This window comes from Macaca fascicularis, chromosome 7, assembly GCF_037993035.2.
Source record: "Macaca fascicularis isolate 582-1 chromosome 7, T2T-MFA8v1.1".
Taxonomy (NCBI): domain Eukaryota; kingdom Metazoa; phylum Chordata; class Mammalia; order Primates; family Cercopithecidae; genus Macaca; species Macaca fascicularis.
Genome location: NC_088381.1, coordinates 135,083,625 through 135,097,802, shown reverse-complemented (window position 1 = coordinate 135,097,802; position 14,178 = coordinate 135,083,625). Strand labels below are relative to the sequence as shown.

Genomic DNA, 14,178 nt, shown 5'->3' with positions numbered 1-14,178 from the left:
TATTTTGTTTATGTCTACTTAGATCATCTTGAAGTTCTGTCTCCTACCTTTTTCACTTAACATTTTATTATAAGCGTTTTCCTCCTATCATTAAAAATTGTGTAGAACTATTTGAATTTTTCCTAATTAAAAATTAGGTTTTTTGTTTGTTTGTTTGTTTTTTGAGACAGGGTCTTACTCTGTCGCCCAGGCTGGAGTGCAATGGCGTGATCTCAGCTCACTGCAACCTCCACCTCCCAGGTTCAAGCAATTCTCCTGCCTCAGCCTCCCAGGTAGCTGGGATTACAGGTGCCCACTACCACACCAGCTAATTTTTATTTTCTAGTAGAGATAGGGTTTTGCCATGTTGGCCAGACTGGTCTCAAACTCCTGACCTCAGGTGATCCGCCCGCCTTGGTCTCCCAAAGTGCTGGGATTATAGACATGAGCCACCGTGCCTAGCCCTACCATTTTTCTTTTCGTGTGTGTGTGTGTGTGTGTGTTTTGAGTCAGGGTGTGACTCTGTCACCCAGGCTGGAGAGCAGTGGCACGATCTTGGCTTATTGCACCCTCTACCTCCAAGGGTCAAGTAATCCTCCCACCTCAGCCTCCCTAGCAGCTGGTACTACAGGCATACACCACCATGCCCAGCTAATTTTTGTATTTTTAGTAGAGATGGGGTTTTGCCATGTTTCCTAGGCTGGTCTTGAACTCCCAAGCTCAAGCAATCCACCTGTCTTGGCCTCCCAAAGTGCCGAGATTACAGGTGTGAGCCACTGCACCGGCCTTTTTTCTATTGTGGACCTAGAGGAAGTTTTTCAACAGTAGTCTTCAAACAGATCTCTTTACCTATAATCCATCCTGCCATTAGATTAATCTTTTAAAAACACAGCTCCTTCATTCCCTTACACAGGAGACTGTGGTCACTAAGGTTTGCCCAAAGAGTTCTCACTTTAAATTTGGCTCTCAAGGTTTTTAAGCAACTTTCCAGTCCTATTTTCTACTATTCTCCATATATATTATCCTCTAGCCCAACTGAATGAAACATTTTTGGACATGACTCTGTGTTTTTCCACTCTCTGGCCTTTTCTAAAGCCATTCATTTTGTTTTGTTTTTTATTATCCAATTTCCATCCTCATGTTTACCCATAGAAATTCCATCCCATCCTTCAAGGTACTGGGTACTGCTATATATTTTTAAACCAGAAAATAACCCTTACATTGTATTAATATCCTTATTTTAGAAGTGAGGAAACTGAGGCTCATGTGGATTATGTGACTTGGGTGAAGTCACACAAGTAATATGCTGCAGGTTGAGAGTCTAACTTGGTTCTGATTCTGATTCCAAGGTTCTTTCCATTTCGGATGCTGGGCTAAGATTTATGTTAACGGTTGTCACTGCCTATTTCAGGAGACATCTTACAACTCCTTTACACCAGGGTTCAGAGATCGAATCTCACTATTAAAATTGGGTTACTCAGAGTAGGTAGGTTCCATAGCATTTTGATAATCAATGTCAGCTAACCAAGAAGTGTGATCTTGGTAATCACTCTAGTTCTCAGTTATTAAAACATGAAAGCCTTCAGTGACACGTACCTTCTCCTCTTGCTTGGCCCTGATTAAGTCATTGTTTTCAAACACCACTGTGACTCCCGAGCAGTTTGTAATATCAGAGTGGTCTGTGACTTCTGTGGCTTCTCTGACTTCTATGACTTCTGTAACAATTCTTATATCCGGGACCTCTGGGACCTCATTTTCTGGAAGGTCTGTGACATCTGTGATGTCGGTGATGTCTGTGAATTCTGAGAAATCTATGCTGTCCCTGACATGTTCAGGGCCTCTACCTGCGTACATGTACGGGGTCAGGATGGCTGTGAACGCTGTGATATCCATCACGTCCGTGGAGCCTGTGACGTCTGTGCTATTCGTAATTCCTGAGAGACTTGAAACCTCTGACACTTTGGAAACTTTCGCTTTCTCCTGATTCAAGAGGGAGATGAGGGCCACCCATTGAGAAAACAAGGTGTCCTGTTTACATGCAGAAGTGCAGAGCTGTAAGTAGTAGGCTCGACCACTCACCAGCTTTACTTTTAGGCGCATGTTCTCTGCGTCATGCACAGAAAGAGTCACAAACTGCAGAGGGAGAAACCTGCAAACAAGCACATGGTAACATCATTTGGAAACCTGATTGGAGGCTTATAAAAAGGCCTTTCTTATATATATAGTTGTTTGTTTGTTTGTTGGTTTGTTTTGAGATAAGGTCTCACTCTGTTGCCCAGGCTGGAGTGCAGTTGTGGTGTGATCATGGCTCACTGCAGCCTTGACATCCTGTGCCTAAGTGATCCTCCCACCTCATCCTCCCAAGTAGCTGGCACAACAGGTATGTACCACCAACGCCTGGCTAATTTTTGTATTTTTTTGTAGAGACAAGGTTTCACCACGTTGCCCAGGCTGGTCTTGAATGCCTGGGCTCAAGCAATTCACCTGCCTTGGCCTCCAAAAGTACTGGGATTACAGGTGTGAGCCACCATGCCCAGCGTCTTTCTTATATTTTATAGTAGTTTGAAGAGTGAGACTCAAGACACCGACTTGTCTCCCAGATAGGTCTGGGTAAGGGCTCCTGAGGACCATCTCATCTTAATCATATACCTAAGGCTCTGATGTATAAAAATGTCAGAATAGGCTGGGTGCAGTGGCTCACACCTGTAATCCCAGCACTTTGGGACGCCAAGGCGGGTGGATCACCTGAGGTCAGCAGTTCAATACCAGCCTGACCAATATGGTGAAACCCTGTCTCTACTAAAAATACAAAAATTAGCTGAGCATGGTGGTGTATGCCTGTAGTCCCAGCCACTCGGGAGGCTGAGACAGGAGAATCGCTTGAACTGGGAGGTGGAGATTGTAGTGAGCCAAGATCGTGCCACTGCACTCCAGCCTGGGTGACAGTGCAAGACTCCATCTCAAAAACAAAACACATCAGAATGTCAACTATTTATCATGAGAAGGTCTCCATTTAAATTAATCCTTCAAAGTTAACTTAAAGTCAAGCAATTTGCTCACGATCATAGACCAAGTTAGAGGCTGAGACAAGACCAGAGCTAACTCTGTTGGAAGCTGGGATGCTGTGAAAGAGGAGGCATGTTCTAGAAAGGCAGTTTATTATGAGTCTTCAGTTCCTGTTAATTAGATTTAGTTTTTAAAAAATTAACAGCCTGCTTGATATCCACTGTCATACATTATTTCACCCGTCTTTAAGGATGCTCCTCTTTGTCATTTGCAGCAGGGAATGCGAGTGAGATGCTCCTTTGGTGCAATTGTCATCAGTGTTTCTAATTTCAGATCCGCAGGGGTAATGCACATATTCTGAGAGATCTTTAACCTCTTCTCTTTGTAACTCACCTGGTGAGCACCAGTTTCTCTGCAGGAGGAGATGTCAGGAGACTTTTAAATAGGGGTTCTGTATCTTTCCGGGAACCAGGTGTCAGATGTGCCAGTAGCATCACATTAGGGATCTTGTGGGTGGAACTGGAAGAACAGATGCCTACGGTCACCCAGTTGGCTCGGTTATGAAGGTAAATGGATTCACCTCTCCTGTTAACCTGAGTGCAGAAAACAGGAAAAGGCATTATACGATGAAATGTGTGGCTTTGACAACCTTGCTTGCCTGAGAAGTGGAAGAGGGCAGGAAATAAAGGAGAAATGAACCATGATGTATTTGTTCCTTCACTTGCTCCTGCTAATTCTTGGAGATACCACAAGGAACATACACAGTCGCTGACCCGTGGGGGTCTACCAGGGAAGGCAAACATTAAACAATTTAAGTATGTGACTAATTATTACTGTAAGAAGTGTTACCAAGTACAAGTTCAGGATATTACAGGAGCACATAACAGAGGACTTGACTTAGCTTAGAGTGGGGAGATAGGCAGTGATATTCTGGTAACAGCTAGGTCTTGGAAGGTACACACATTTACACATAAGTTTAAAATGTTACTGACATAAAAGACAAGCAGCACACACATTTACAAATAATATGCAATATTCTTTAGTCTTTAGTTTAAATTCCATAGAGCCAATTGATAAATTCCACAAACTCTTGCCAAACTCTTATATTTATAACCTTAGAAGTATAGACAATAGTAAAATGTAGTAAAAGAATAGGAACAATGAGTTTTGAATATTTGTTGCCTTTATTTTAGGTATGTTTATAAAATTTAATTTTTAAGAATTTAATTTTTTTTTAGATGGAGTCTTGTTCTGTTGTTGCCCAGGCTGGAGTGCCGTGGCGTGATCTCGGCTTACTGCAACCTCTGCCTCCTGGGTTCAAGTGATTCTCCTATCTCAGCCTCCTGAGTAGCTGGGATTACAGGCACGTGCCACCAAGCCCGGCTAATTTTTGTATTTTTAGGAGAGATGGGGTTTCATCATGTTGATGGGGCTGATCTCAAACTCCTGACCTCAGGTGATCCACCCACATTGGCCTACCAAAGTGCTGGGATTATAGGCATGAGTCACCACACCTGGTCTATAATTTATTTTTTAAAAAGGCTGTGTTTAACAACTGACTTGCAAATTTCCTGAACACTTACCAATCGACCAATTCCAGCACACCCCTGGATATGGGGTCATGAAAGTCTCCCCGGAGGAAGAGACCTCTAGCTGATACCTGAACCATGTGGGAGATAAACTGGCTGGGTGGAGAGGAGAGGTTTCCAGGCAGAGGAAGAGCATGTATAAAACCTCCAAAGTCCAAGAAACTTGGCCAATAAAATCTCTGCCACTTGGTAGAAGAAGAGACTGGAGGATGGGCAGACAGGGAAATGAAGGAAGGCAGAGAGGAGCTACACTGTGGTTTCTCAGCTGTATGATAACTGGTTCAATTAAAAAATACATCATTGAAAGAAAGAGGATGTAGCTCACACTATTGATAACGTACCCAAACTGTGCCCCTCTTCTTCCAGATTAACAGAATCCTGGTTTTGTCCAATATCATGGCTCAGGGATAATGACCCAGCTCAGGGATTAAATCCTGATTAACTTAAATGGGTAGTGGTGGTTCCGCTCCACCCCTTGCCAGTGACTGGTTTCAGCAGTGGCGTGTGACCAGCAAGACATAGAGGGGTCTCCTCCAATCCTGGAAAACCTTTCTCAGAGCCACCAGGAGACAGAGCCACCAGGATGAGATGAATATCTGCTACTGCTGGCAGCTGTCACTGTCCTGTTTGGATGTGATGCCCTGAGGGGAACTGGCTTGAAGGTGACAGAACAAAAAAAGAGAACGTGAGTCTTCTACTAGGAGTGAGCTGATGCCCTGGGGCTCTTTCACTCTATTTGAGATAATTGCTTTCTTTTTAATTTTTTAAAAAATATTTATTTGTTTGTTTTTAGAGACAAAGTCTTGTCTTGTCATCCAGGCTGGAGTGCAGTAGTGCCATCCTAGCTAACTGCAGCCTGGAGCTCCTGGGCTTAAGCAATCCTCCCTCCTTAGCCTCCCGAGTAGCTAGGAATATAGGTGTGCAGCATTGCACCCTGCTAATTTTTAAAAATGTTTTTAGAGGTGGGATCTCCCTTGTTGCCCAGGCCAATCTTGAACTCCTGGCCTCAAGCGATCCTCCCGCCTTGTCCTTCCAAAGGGCTGGGATTATAGCATGAGCCACTGTACCCAGACTAATTGTTTTTCTTTTTTCCTTTAAACCTGTTCAGTCAGGAATCTTGGAAACTTACTGCCAAAGACATGCTAACCAGGTGGGGTTGTGCAATTTGAAGGACACGACTTATCAAATTATGATAGGGGGCTACATCTGACCTATAGACTGCTAACTACCCCCAGTGTTGGACAAGAACTATGTAATTTCGTTAGAGTGTGCAAAAGTTAACTAACTTGGAAAGGGCACAGGATGAAAGGTGGAAAAGTAAAAACATGATTAGTAGGAAAGAAGTATGTAGAAGGTAAAGTACATCAAATCATGACTTGTTACATGTGTTCTAGGGACATCACTAAAACATTAGATATTTTGGGAGGCTTCACCTCCTGCCTGTGGTATACTGGAGGTGGGTAGCTCACACTAGTACTCAAGTATGAGTGCAGAGAATGTGTTTATGGAAGATGAAGTCTCCTTACCATTTTTTTTTTTTTTTTTTAGAACAAGCAGTTTAGTTTTATTTTCTCTGCGCATTTGCAAAATACTCAGGACCAACATAAAAAAGAAATACCTCCTGTGGAAAAAGTTACATTGAAAAGGGGAATGGGGTGGGGGTGCTGAAAGGGATTAGTGCCTTAGCCCCAAGGAGCTACAGCATCTCTAATTGTTCCAAGGAATCAAAAAGATATTGGGAAGATGTAACAGGAGGAAGGAAAATGTGAATTTACTGAGGGAGAGGGCTCCAAAGCAGGTCTCAAGGGGCAACTGGTGGCTGGGGAGTGGGTCTGGGTGGAGGGAGAGGCTGGTAGCCATAGGGTGTGGGTCGTGCAGGGCCAGTGTACACATGAGGGGGGCATCAGTGGAGGAGGTCCACGCATACCATGTGGAAGCATAGGACCTGGGTGACCCATGGTAGATCCGAATGGAGACCCTTGGGGGGCATGCCGATTGGAGGAGGTCCAGGATGAGGCATTCCAGGTGGTGGTTGGGGTGGTGGCTGCTCCCCAGAGCCTGGGTGTCCAGAATGGGGATGTCCTAAGCCATGAGGTCCATGGTGTGCCAGCTGCATCTGAGACATCCCTGGATAGGGCACCCCTCCTGGTGGGAATAGGTGAGCTCGTGAGTGTCCATAATCAGGATATCCTGCCTCTGGGGTTCCTGCTGATGGGGGACCATGTCCTGCAGCCCCAGGAGGCATAGGTGGTAGGGCATGGTGGGGGGTATCCCAGGTGGGAGGGCTCCAGGAGGCAGCACTGGGAGTGGGAAGGAGTCAAGAGGAGGCATGCCTGGTGGAGGAAGTCCAGACCCCAATGATAATACCACAGGATTGGGGGCAGAGGGTGGAGGAGGTGCATCTGCAAACAGCTGATGAGGGCGGTCAGGCTGGGAGAGCAGGTTCTGAGCTGCCAGAAGTCGTACAGCTGCTAAGCCATGGCGCTCACCCTTGGAGTCCTTCCTGAAGGCATAAGATATGGTGATAGGGCAGTTACAGAGGTACTGCCCATTCATGGCTTCAATTGCTGCATCCGAAGCATCAAATGAAGTAAAATTAATGAAGGCATAAGCTTTGGAGTTGCCTGTGTCAGGGTCCCACATAATCTTAGGGGTTTGTAAGATGACCCCAAAGGTGCTGAAAGTATCATTGCCCAGGCCAATCTTGAACTCCTGGCCTCAAGCGATCCTCCCGCCTTGTCCTTCCAAAGGGCTGGGATTACAACATGAGCCACTGTACCCAGCCTAATTGTTTTTCTTTTTTCATTTAAACCTGTTCAGTCAGGAATCTTGGTAACTTACTGCCAAAGACATGCTAACCAGGTGGGGTTGTGCAACTTAAAGGATACGACTTCTCATCATCAATCTCAGGGTCCAGGTTCCGAATGAAAATGTTGGTCCCTACATCCATGTTTTTGTTGTGAACTGATGTCTTGTTCACCTGTATCGGCTTCCCATAGAGTTTGATCATGTTCATGATCTTAATGGCATAGTCAGCATCATCCTCACTCAAGAATTCACAAAGTCATAGCCTTGGTGCTGGCCAGACTCTATCCTTTGGCATGTGGTGTTGACTACTGGTCCAGCCTGGAGAAACAGTTCCCACAGCAGAGGTTCACTAACCTTCTCATCCAGGCCCCCCACGTACACAGTGGCATCCTGGTTCTACTCGGAGATTGGCCTGGCAGCCATGGCAAAAGAGCTCCTGCCATCCTCTCCTTACCTTTTGAAGTGTCTGTTGTCTTCCCTTGTCACCCCTCTGTGAAATCAGCTAAGCAGCTGCTCGAATGTGTTAAGAGTTAGAGGTAATAGCTCAGTGTTTAGTGTTAAGACTTTGTTAAGGAATTTCTAGAAACTTTAGAGGTATGACCCCATCATTGAACTCATTTCACCATTTCTTTGTCAGAACATTTTAATGTTGAATGTTTAGAGAAAAGTTAGCGTTGCTCCCACATGCACAGAAATGCAGTTTCATTCATAATGTAGGGACATTCTTATGAGAAGGAAGCTTTTCTCCCTGACACCATCTGACAATTATATTTTACCTTCAGAACTAAGAGTTAAGATTCATTGTAATCCCTAGTTGTGTCATAGATGTTCTTTAGAATGTCTTCTACACCTAAGAAGTTATCTGTATGTTTCCCTGTGGCGGGAAATGCCAAAAACAGCTTCATGTAATTTTGGGAAGATTATGATGGAATGGCAGTTACCGTAGAGTTAAGACAGAAGTCCTTCATAAGAGTTTTGGGGACATTTGAAGTAAATGTCCTTTAACGCTGTAATTATTTCAGGTTTTTTGAAGTTCCCAAATTGTTCTCTTTAGTAATATCACACATTCCCTTGGCACATTTAAAACAATTCTCCTACCATCCTTTTCAGTTTTCTTTGAGAAAATTACTGAAGTTATTGGAACTTAACTTAGGCCTTGAATATGATTTACCTGGATAAAATTGCTCTCTAACATGGGAGGAGATACAAAAGGGGCATACTCTCCTCCATCCAACATACTTTGAAGATCTCTTGGATCATGGGAGTGTGGGGTGCAGAGAGCATCTTGCTCATTGATCCTCGTGGTAGACTTGCTGGTGTTCTTCTTCATTGCACTTGCATATAAACATAAAAAACTGAGGGAATGGAAACACAATTAATGGGTACAGAGAGAATTTAATATCATAATTAAATTGTTTTATTTATTAACTCAGCAAATTTTATCAATATCTGTGATATGCTTGGCACTGCACCAGGCACTTGTATTAATACATACATCTAAACAGGACTAATAAGATCCCTGCCCTCATTCAGCTTACACTCTATGGGGAGACAGGTAGTAAGCAAGCCAAAAGAAACTCAAACAAGATGTTGGATGATAGGGACTATCAGGACTTGAAAACAGATACATATAATAAAAAATGACTGGGGTATAGGGCTTTAAGACACTTATTAGGGTATTAGGAAAGGCTTCTCTAGGAGGTCTCTCAATATATTCCCCCACAGACCATTATTTTCTATCTTCCAAAGTAATGGTACCCTCTTCATCATGCAGGGTTCTCCAATCCCTTTTTTGTAAGTAGGTTATCAAAGCTATACTAAACTGAGAACACTTTTTCCAGACTATTCACCCATAACTGAGGCATAGCTCTTGGTTGTGTGCTCCTTATGAGACTCTAAGTCAGTGGAAAAATTGTCTTCCACAAAACTGGTCCCTGCTTCCAAGGTGACCACTGCTATAGGCAACATCTTCAGTACATCGAGTCTCCAGGAGAGAGAAAGAAGAAAATAATCTTGGAAAGTAAAGTAAGTAGAAGAGGAAGGAAGAGGGAAAGGAAGGAAGAGAGAAAAGGGCAGGAGAGGATGTAGCCATGCAGCCCACATGGTTTATCTGTAAGAACTGTCAAATCTCACCTCAACTCAGGCTGAGCCACAATCTTCTCTAGGAGATGAAGTTTTTAACTCACTTCAGTTTGAGCTTCCTCTTTTTCATGATGGAATCTTTTGTAAAAGAAAGAACAAAAAGAAAATCAAATGTATACAGGCCAGGCACAATGGCTCACACCTATAATCCCAGCACTTTGGGAAGTCAAGGCAGGCCAATCACTTGAGCCTAGGAGTTTGAGAACAGCCTGGGAAACATAGCAAGATCTTGTCTCTACAAAAAATACAGAAATTATCCGGTTGTGGTGGTGCATGCCTATAGTTCCAGCTACTTGGGAGGTTGAGGTGGGAGGATCACCTGAGCCTGGGAGGTTGAGGCTACAGTGAGCTATGATCTTGTCACTGCACTCCAGCCTGGGCAACAGAGCAAGACCCTGTCTCAAAAAAAAAAAAAAAAAAAGGCACTAATTTGTATACAAAAGAAACTAATTTCAATTCTAAACCTTACTGTTATTTCAAGTGTGAGGTCAAGGCCTTAGAAAGAGTTAGAATTCTTCTAAGTATACTGGGTAGGTGAAGCGGAGTCCGAGGCTGCTGTCTATGTCGGAGCTAAGCTGTTGTTGATGATCCTCACCATGGTCTTTTGGTGAGTGCAACCAGAGTCATGAGTCCATAGCTCATAATTGGCTTGAAACTGCCAAACAGTGGAATCCTGAGCTCCTATGACCAATGAGGATATTTGATAATGTGGCAAAGGAAGCAGTACAGATTGTATTACCTGGGTTGCATTTAATTGCTCTTTAAAATGTGCTCCTTACGATTACCTGAAAACCTTTTGTTGACATCTTCTAGTAAGATTAGGAAAGCTCCTGGCCAGGCGTGGTGGTTCACGCCTATAATCCCAGCACTTTAAGAGGCCAAGGCAGGCAGATCACTTTAGGTCAGGAGTTCAAGACCAGCCTGGCCAATGTCGTGAAACCCTGTCTCTACTGAAAATATAAAAATTAGCCTGGCGTGGTGACAGGTGCCTGTAATCCCAGCTACTCAGGAGACTGAGGCAGGAGAATCACTTGAACATGGGAGGTGGAGGTTGCAGTGAGCCAAGCCTCCAGTCTGGGCGACAAGAGCAAAACTCTACCAAAAAAAAAAAAAAAAAAAAAAAAAAAAAAAAAAAAAAGAAAGAAACAAAGAAAAGAAAGGAAAAGAAAAGAAAAGAAAAAAGAGAAGAAGAAAAGAAGAAAGCTCTAGTATGAAACTTGTCGGAGGTTTAGAAGAAGGTCCTGAAGACTAGAGTGGAGCCCTTTAAGAAATGCACAGAGGATGATGGCACAGGAGCAAGAGCTAGATATTGTGTGGGAAAATTCCCATAAGAAAGCATTATTTAGGAGGCCAAGGTGGGCGGATCACCCGAGGTCAGGAGTTTGAGAACAGCCTGGCCAACATGCCAAAACCCCATCTCTACTAAAAATTACAAAAATTACCCAGGCGTGGTGGTATGCACCTGTAGTCCCAGCTACTCCTAAAGGCCTCTCTAGGAGGTCTCTCAGTATATGCCCACTTGGGAGGCCGAGGCAGGAGAATTGCTTGAACCCGGAAGGTGGAGATTGCAGTGAGCTGGGATCGTGCCACTGCACTCCAACCTGGGTGACAGAGCAAGACTCTGTCTCAAAACACACACACACACACACACACACACACACAAAAAAAAAAAAAAAACAAAAAAAAAACAAAAATAAAGCATTAAGTTCTATAATTAGCAGCATGTTTTCCTTCTTAGTGGCACATAAAATAATGATATATCTTAATAATTGGTGGATCTTAGATTTGAGGAGATGCAGCAGTCAACTCTTGTTCATACAGAGTTAAGTGAAAGAGTGCACTGTTTTGGAAAAACACTGCACCATCCCGCCTGGGTAATTTTCGTATTTTTTGTAGAGATGGGATTTCACCATGTTACACGGGCTGGTCTCAAACTCCTGAGCTCAAGCAATCTGTCCACCTTGGCCTCCCAAAGTGCTAGGATTATAGGTGTGAGTCACTGTGGCTGGCCTTAGGTTCACTCGGAATATCTGGAGACAGTATTCAAGTTTTGGTATATGTCTTTCCAGTTTTACAAATAGATTTTTCACTTAATTTCTTTCTCTCTGTTGTTTGCCTGTTTTGTTTGTTTGGTTTTGGTTTTTTTTTTTTTTTTTTTTGAGACAGGGTCTTGCTCTGTCACACAGGCTGGAGTGCAGTGGTGTGATCATGGCTCACTGCAGACTCAACCTCCCCAGCACAAGTGATCCTCCCACCTCAGCCTCCTGAGGTATTTGGTATTACAGGTACACGTAACCGTCCAGCTAATTTTTAAAATTTTTTGTAGAAATTGGGTCTTCCTGTGTTGCCCAGGCTGGTCTCAAACTCCTGGGCTCAAGTGATCCACCCACTTTGTCCTCCCAAAGTGCTGGGATTACAGGCATGAGCCACTGTGCTTGGCCTACTTAATTTCTTTATATATATATGCACACATATATGTAAGTAATATATGTTAAAATGTATGTAATATATATTAATGTATCCCCATAACATTAACTATTTTTTTTTTTTTTAAACAGCAGTTATCAATCATGGTGTCAAGCTATTTGGAATGTGACAATCTCTTGTAAAGAGTTGCAAAAGTAATTGTGGCCAGTGGTTAAACTGATGCTTAAGAAATGATTTTCTTTTAAAAAGAAACAGATGGTTTCTGGGTTCTCTCCTGATAAGCTCCTTGCACTCTGCTTTGCCTTCTTGGTGTGCGGGCACAGTAGAGACAGGCAATCAAGCCTGACAGTTCAGACCCCACCCTCTGATCCAATCACCTTACTAAGATATCATTATTAACTTTGGTGACTCAAAAATACATGTTGATTATTCAAGGTGTTAGCTAGGGAAAAAAAAGAAAGCAAGAAACAGAACTACCTGCTGAATGAAAGTCAGAATTAAAGCAGGGTTGTTATGGGCTATCTTGGAAACACAGAGCTAGCTCCGTGGCACAGACACATGGAATATTTTGTCATAATTTATTCTATCAGGATTGTGTATCAGTCTTCACAATCATAGCTTATATTTTTCCAATAATGTTTGCCTTTTGCTGGGCCCATTCAACGTCCTATTCATCTAATTAAGCAGGCAGGATGCAGAGCCATGTTGCAGGGAAGGGCTTTTGCTGAACCGCAGAGCAAGGATGGCACAAAGAATGGAGTTTTATTTGAGATGGATGAGCTCGTCCTATCACTAGCTGATCCCTTATGGTCTTTGTTACTTCTTTTAATCAGTACTTTTTCTCCCTCTCAATCCTTTCTCTGTTTTTCAAGTTCCAATTGAATGGTGATTCATTCAGCAGATAGCTACATTAGGTTGTACTTTTCTGCAGAATTACAGTATAATTTTCATTTGACAAAGTGTAGTTGGCTACTTTTAGTAAAAGAAAAGTTAGAGAGATTCCTTATTAAATCGGATTATAGATCAGAAACCAATGCTAGTTGTTCTATAGGAAAACCAAGCACAGAGAGGCAATGTGCTGTATGCGTTTCAAGAGGGAGTCACTTCAGCTGCTCTTCAGACATTCCGTGGTGTCGTCAGGGCTTCCCTATCTGTGTATACTGTTTCAAGGATGATCAAGGCTCCATTTGGGCTGAGAACTACTATTCTTAGATACAAATATGGGATGCATTCACCCTGTGGTAGAGGTGGGGTGCCTTTATTTTCCTGGGGATAAACGCAGTCATCTGGAACTTTTTGGAAATGTGACAGCTTGAGTGTTCATGGCCATTGGGAAGGGGAGAGAGTGGGAATCTGAAGAGCCAGTGTTGCACTGTCTTGGTTGGCTTTTCTGACTGCCTAATTCAGAGAGATGTCTGTACATGCCCCCAAAATGTCCTCTACAAATGTTTCCTGTTTACCATTACAATGTGGTATTTTCCCTCCAATATTTTATTATAAACAGTTTCAAACTTCTGGCAAAGTTGAAAGATTTCTATAGTGAACACTCATAAACCCACTACCTGGATTCTCATGTGGTCTTTTTACTGTGTTATTTGTCTGTAATTACATGATGGCTCTTTTTTTTTTTTTAGATGGAGTCTCGCTCTGTCACCCAGGCTGGAGTGCAGTGCTGCGATCTTGGCTTACTGCAACCTCTACCTCCTGGGTTCAAGTGATTCTCATTCTTCAGCCTCCTGAGTAGCTGGGATTACAGGTGCCCACCACCATGCCTGGCAAATTGTTGTATTTTTAGTAGAGACAAAGTTTTGCCATGTTGGCCATGCTGGTCTCAAACTCCTGACCTCAGGTAATTCACATGCCTCAGCCTCCCAAAGTGCTGGGATTACAGGCGTGAGTCACCACACCTGGCTACATGATAGCTCTTAAATGACAGCATTTACCTGTCACTTGTTAAAGTTGTTCTCTGTAGTCCTTGGAGCTTTGAGGTTAATTATTCCCAGCACTTTGAAGTGTGGCATTTACCTATGTGATTTTTCCCAACATTCTTACTATACTAATAAACATATTTTTAGGCTAGGTCCAGTACAATTCTAGGTTGCAGTTCTGGTTGCACCTTTGCAGGAGGCTAACTGTTGTGGCCCCTATCTCTTGAAAATGATATCCCCATGCCCAACCTTTCAGCTTTGAAGAGAAAGCCTTGTGTTCTGAATCTTGAAACATCTGA

The 14,178-nt window shown here is 43.2% G+C and overlaps 1 protein-coding gene, 1 long non-coding RNA gene and 1 pseudogene across 5 annotated transcripts in view; 1 reads left to right on the top strand and 2 right to left on the bottom strand.

Moving 5' to 3' along the window:
• LOC141407295 (uncharacterized) overlaps nucleotides 1–14,178 on the top strand; it is a 59,462-nt gene that overhangs the window by 37,531 nt on the left and 7,753 nt on the right. The gene's annotated exons all lie outside the window — the stretch shown is intronic.
• The window catches only part of GARIN2 (golgi associated RAB2 interactor family member 2), a 37,102-nt gene that overhangs the window by 21,728 nt on the left and 1,196 nt on the right, over nucleotides 1–14,178 (bottom strand). For 2 of the 4 annotated variants that reach the window (XM_045397552.3, XM_045397551.3), the window contains exons 1-2: nucleotides 3,379–3,884; nucleotides 1,576–2,128 (exon numbers count right to left, since the gene is read on the bottom strand). In XM_045397552.3, coding sequence (XP_045253487.2) covers nucleotides 1,576–2,128; nucleotides 3,379–3,788 — 963 coding nt within the window. In that variant the 5' untranslated portion in view covers nucleotides 3,789–3,884. Of the gene's footprint in view, nucleotides 1–1,575; nucleotides 2,129–3,378; nucleotides 3,885–4,915; nucleotides 5,230–8,553; nucleotides 8,738–9,515; nucleotides 9,603–14,178 lie in introns of those variants that run through there. The other 2 variants (XM_045397553.3, XM_065547500.2) reach the window with 2 other exon arrangements.
• On the bottom strand, nucleotides 6,251–7,939 carry LOC102140178 (splicing factor 3B subunit 4-like; annotated as a pseudogene).